The sequence below is a fragment of the Parasteatoda tepidariorum genome, chromosome 10 (assembly GCF_043381705.1).
Source record: "Parasteatoda tepidariorum isolate YZ-2023 chromosome 10, CAS_Ptep_4.0, whole genome shotgun sequence".
Taxonomy (NCBI): Eukaryota; Metazoa; Arthropoda; class Arachnida; order Araneae; family Theridiidae; genus Parasteatoda; species Parasteatoda tepidariorum.
Genome location: NC_092213.1, coordinates 61,864,978 through 61,869,727, shown reverse-complemented (window position 1 = coordinate 61,869,727; position 4,750 = coordinate 61,864,978). Strand labels below are relative to the sequence as shown.

Below are 4,750 nucleotides of genomic sequence, written 5' to 3'. Positions count from 1 at the left end.
CATTTCTCAATTTCATCCTTTAATATTACTTGCAGAAAATTATTTTTTCAGAAGTATCTACATTTTATTATAAAATAAACTGAAATCTTTCTTTTGCTGATTTTCTGTTTCAAAAAGTAAGAGAAGATCAACAAAAGGAGTCATTACTCACATCGATTGACAATGTTGGAAATACCGCTAAGTCTTTCTTCTATTGACATTGCCCTCTAGCGGTAGTTTATGTAAATATTACCAGTCCAACTCTTGGCTGCCGTGAATTTTCAGGCTTTATTTCGGAGATACAGGAAATCTTCAGCTCAACTCCTCTCTATTTAATTGTGATTATTTTGATTTTTTCGTAAATTTAAGAAAGAGATCTGTATTGTGCTTTAATTTTTGCTACACTACGCTGAAGAAATTGAAATTGTTAACTCTTTATGACATAAAAACTGTGTCATGGCGTTAAATACTACGAATCACAATGAAATTCAACCTCTAATTGTCAAAACTGATAATGATTTACCGACATCTTCATCTGCTCTTGAATCTAACCCTTCATCACCTGTTCAAATCCCTGGACGAACTATGGGTGACTCTTTGTGTGAATTCATAGATCAGCTCGAAGATTACACTCCTACTGTCCCTGAACCGGTAGTTAAGCACTTCTTAAAGGCTGCTGGAGCTGAATCCACTGATCCTAGAGTTTCCAGGTTAATTGCTCTTGCTGCTGAAAAATTCATAAGTGATATCGCTAACGACGCTCTGCAACATTGCAAAATGCGAGGTGCTGGACAAAGTAGTAAGAAGGCAGCTAAGGATAAGCGTTATGTGCTATCGATGGAAGATCTTACTCCCGCTTTAGCCGATTATGGAATTAATGGCAAAAAGCCTCATTATTTTGCTTAATAATCCCAGTTATTCAGAAACTTTTCCACATAAACCGTTAAAATTCACCTCATCATTCATTTGTAATATTCAAAATTTGAAAAGAGTTATATTTGTATTTTGCTTTATTTATATTCATTAAAAGATTAAGTGCAGTCTAAAGTGAGTTTTATTTGTTTTATTCATCTTAGTATCAAAGAATTGTATTACTATGATCCAAATTCAGTTATGAATCTTACATTAGTGTATTAATTACTTCAATATAGAATATTTCGTCCTAAATTGATAAATTTTTTACATAAATTTTCTTGCTTGCATTCTCAAATACCTACAAATTATTTAATTTATAACCGACGTTAAACAGCCGACCCAATTTTGGGTTTACGACTACCAATGTTCAACGCTATAGTCGTATAATTTTAAACCCAATCGAGACGACAAGGGAACTCCAGGATCAAGTTTTGGGAGGACTTTATGATGGAACAAACCTGTATCTGCGTTACATGGAGAGGAACACCTCGCAGCAAGGTGGCTCTAAATTATGATTTTTCTACCACTGAACATATTTTGCATCAGCGCTGTGATCAGTGCAAGTCTAATGCGGAAATCATAACGACCAGCTCTCGCTGCGATTTGAACCAGGTTTACCTCACCTACAGGCTTTAGTAAAATCTCAATAACTGTGATCCTTCCATTACAAAGAGTCCTGATTTTTATCTCGTCGTCACCATGTTATTTTGAGACCCATTAGATCGTCTAACTGTACTGATTATTTTGTTACAGTTGCAAAAAAATTTTATTATTTCACAGAAAAGCATGTTATATATTTTTTAACTTTATAAAAATATATTTTTCTGTTGATAATAAATCGATAGATAGCAAATGCCACCAGGAGATAATGCAAAAAAACATTTCATCTTATGATATTGCTGCTCAATAGAGATAAAATATCTTGGATTTTTTATGATTGGAGAAAGACTGATAGCCCTGTAGCAAAATTTTCTTGGCTTTCTGCAACCTACAATACTAATATCTTTTACCTCTCTAATACTAATATCTTTCTGCAAGATACTTTTGAAAATAACAAATATGCATGTTACTAATTTAAAGTTACAGGTCAACTTCAAAGAAAAAAAACTTTTTTAATTGATTGGGTAATATTATTTTATTCTAATATTATGTCGATATTCTTGCATTATGTAGGGGGAAAAGACACTAATTAGTTTTTTTTTTTTTTGTCTTTTGTAAATCATCACAACATTTAAAAAAAATCGTTAAATCCGTAGTAGCTATCGAAAAGAAAGATCGAGAGCAAAATCTCGGACTCTTCAAAGAGAGGTTACTAAATACGTGTATTGGTTTTGAGATACAGTTGTTGTAATAAATAATACAGTATTAATAATATTTGATTTTTAAAGCTATGTGTAAATCAATAGTAATAATTGCATAAAAAATAGAGTGAAAATTTCTGCAGAAAAGAAAACAAACTTTTTACTTCATTACTCTTTATTTCTTATTATCCTCAAATGAGAACTGTTAAATCAAAAGCATTTTTTTTTTCACTCCCATGGGCAAGAAAAGCATCTTTCGAATATAATACTGAAAAAAAGGAAAAATCTTTCAAAAATTTCTGCAGGAAAGAAAACCAATGTTTTTTTACTTCCCAAAGTAGAAATCTTCTGTGACAATGTGGCCACGATTCTGTCACAGGGACTAATAGGATCGCATTATTCTTAGCTTAGGTGATGTTTAGCATTATCTATGATGGTTAAAAAGATAGTAAAATATCTTGATTACTTTCAATATTGAGAATTTGAAGTGTTTATTGAACTTTATCCAAGAACGTGGAGTCCCTTATATGTATTCATAGCCTTTGTAAATTTCTTTTCAAGAGAGTCATGAATCATATTTTTTTTTTTTTTTTTNTTTTTTTTTTTTTTTTTTTTTTTTTTTTTTTTTTTTTTTTTTTTTTGCTCTCAGAACTACTATCTTCACTCTTTGCATTAAAATTTGTAATAGGTGGTTCATTTTCGAGATATAACACACATGGTAGACACATTTTTCTCTATTTAAGTTTTGCTTAGACTTTCCAGTTAATGTATGTTTTTTAACGGAATTGTCTGCTTATCACCTGTTTAACATGATATGCTTAGTAGAAAGAAGTGTATAGATTGAATAAATAGTGTATGAATATATATTTTTAAATAAGGACATTATTAATGAATGAATATTTACTATAATTTTGTATATTCACGTTATAGCAACCTCACAATGTCAGTTTTCCTTTGGAAAGCGCCAGTCATTATATCGAGTTTCAACTGCATACATTTTTCAGAAAGATGCTTATATTTAGTACTAGATTTATTTCTTTAAATGTGTTTTCATTGATCAAAACTAGAGAACTAACAATGCTACCGGTGTTCGAATTTTTCTACCAGGTGAGTTAAAAGTTATTGATAATTTTCTTTCCTTTAAATTCGGATGTTATGGTATTGATTAAATGGTTCCCGGAGATTTATTTAAAAAGTAAACTGTGGCATATAATGTTATATAATATAAATTCCACATTCTGAAGTTGCATTTTACAAAACTAATGCTTTCTATAGTCTAAGAGTGAATATAGTCTAATTGATATGATTCTATAGTCTAATTGATTTAATATATTTTTTAGACATTTTTTTTTTTTAAATTCTAAGATTGAAGACAGTAAAATTAGCGATATTTTTATAAAGTATTTATAACTTTACTCTTCAAACTATTATCCACATCATACAAGTGCATCAATACACAATGCAGAATAAATAGTAAGTCATAACTGTTTGTTTTTAATGTAAATCTTTGTAGCCAAAAGTGAGGTTTGATCAATTCTGCAAGATAGTGAACTTAATCTGAAAAAATTTCACTCCCTTACATGAATTTCTAATAAAGTGGCTTCATTAAATGTTAAACGAGAATAAGGCAAATATCCATTAAATAATGATTGTGGATCTGAAGATTCACAGTCTTTTTTTAATCACTATTAGATTCTGAAACAAATCTCACTTCCCTACATGGTTTTCTCATAAAGTGACTTTGTTAAACGAGAATAAGATAAAGTAAATTTCTAAGTCTGGTTTCTGTAAATTTATAAGTTATTTTCTAAAGTCTTTGCCAGAGGTCATTTTATTTGACATTACCAAGAATGCTTCTGAGAACTTTCTTTAAGAAATGCATTTTATAATTTCTAAATTGTGTTAAAATCTGTTTTAACAATATTCAAACTTCAGCCAATGGATTAAAATCTAGTTTTCAATTGCATAATCATTGGATATATTATTACTTATCTTTATTACTGCTTTAGTACTTATCTAATAATATATAGTAATGGAGAATGATGTTTTTGAACTTTTTAACTTACATTCTTAAACTTTAAAACCTTACCTTTTAAAGCCTTAATACCTTGTTAGCATTGCTCTACCATATAGCTTAACTTTTAAACACTCATTTTGCTAAGAAACTCCTGGGAGTGTCACATTTGAGATATTTATGTCTAATATCAGATATAAGTGCAATCAACTGATCAATGCAAACAGGATAATTATAATTCTTTTTAGTTTTATTACTTCTTTGTATATAATGTATTTGAGTTTGCAGCTATCAAGTCTTTTTTTGTTTTTGTGTTATTAAATTCCAATCATTCATTCATTCATTAGTTGTCATGGTATGTGTTACTATATTCATTTGCTTGATTAAATTTTTTATATATTTGTATTCTGACAAGATCTTTTTTAAATATTTTCCTTTTATCCAAAATAAATATATTGAGGTATAAATATTTTACACTACAGTAGTGTGTCATTTAACTGAACGCTAATTTACCCGTTTCTTTATTTTCAGACTATCTGAA

General features: G+C 29.3%; 1 protein-coding gene across 1 annotated transcript; it reads left to right on the top strand.

Annotated features, from left to right (window-relative positions):
• Positions 1-293: 293 nt before the first annotated feature.
• LOC107442079 (transcription initiation factor TFIID subunit 10) lies at positions 294-1,026 on the top strand. Its single transcript, XM_016055547.4, has one exon. The coding sequence runs from the start codon at positions 436-438 to the stop codon at positions 883-885; it is 450 nt and encodes a 149-aa protein (XP_015911033.1). The 5' UTR covers positions 294-435; the 3' UTR covers positions 886-1,026.
• The last annotated feature ends 3,724 nt before the right edge of the window (positions 1,027-4,750 follow it).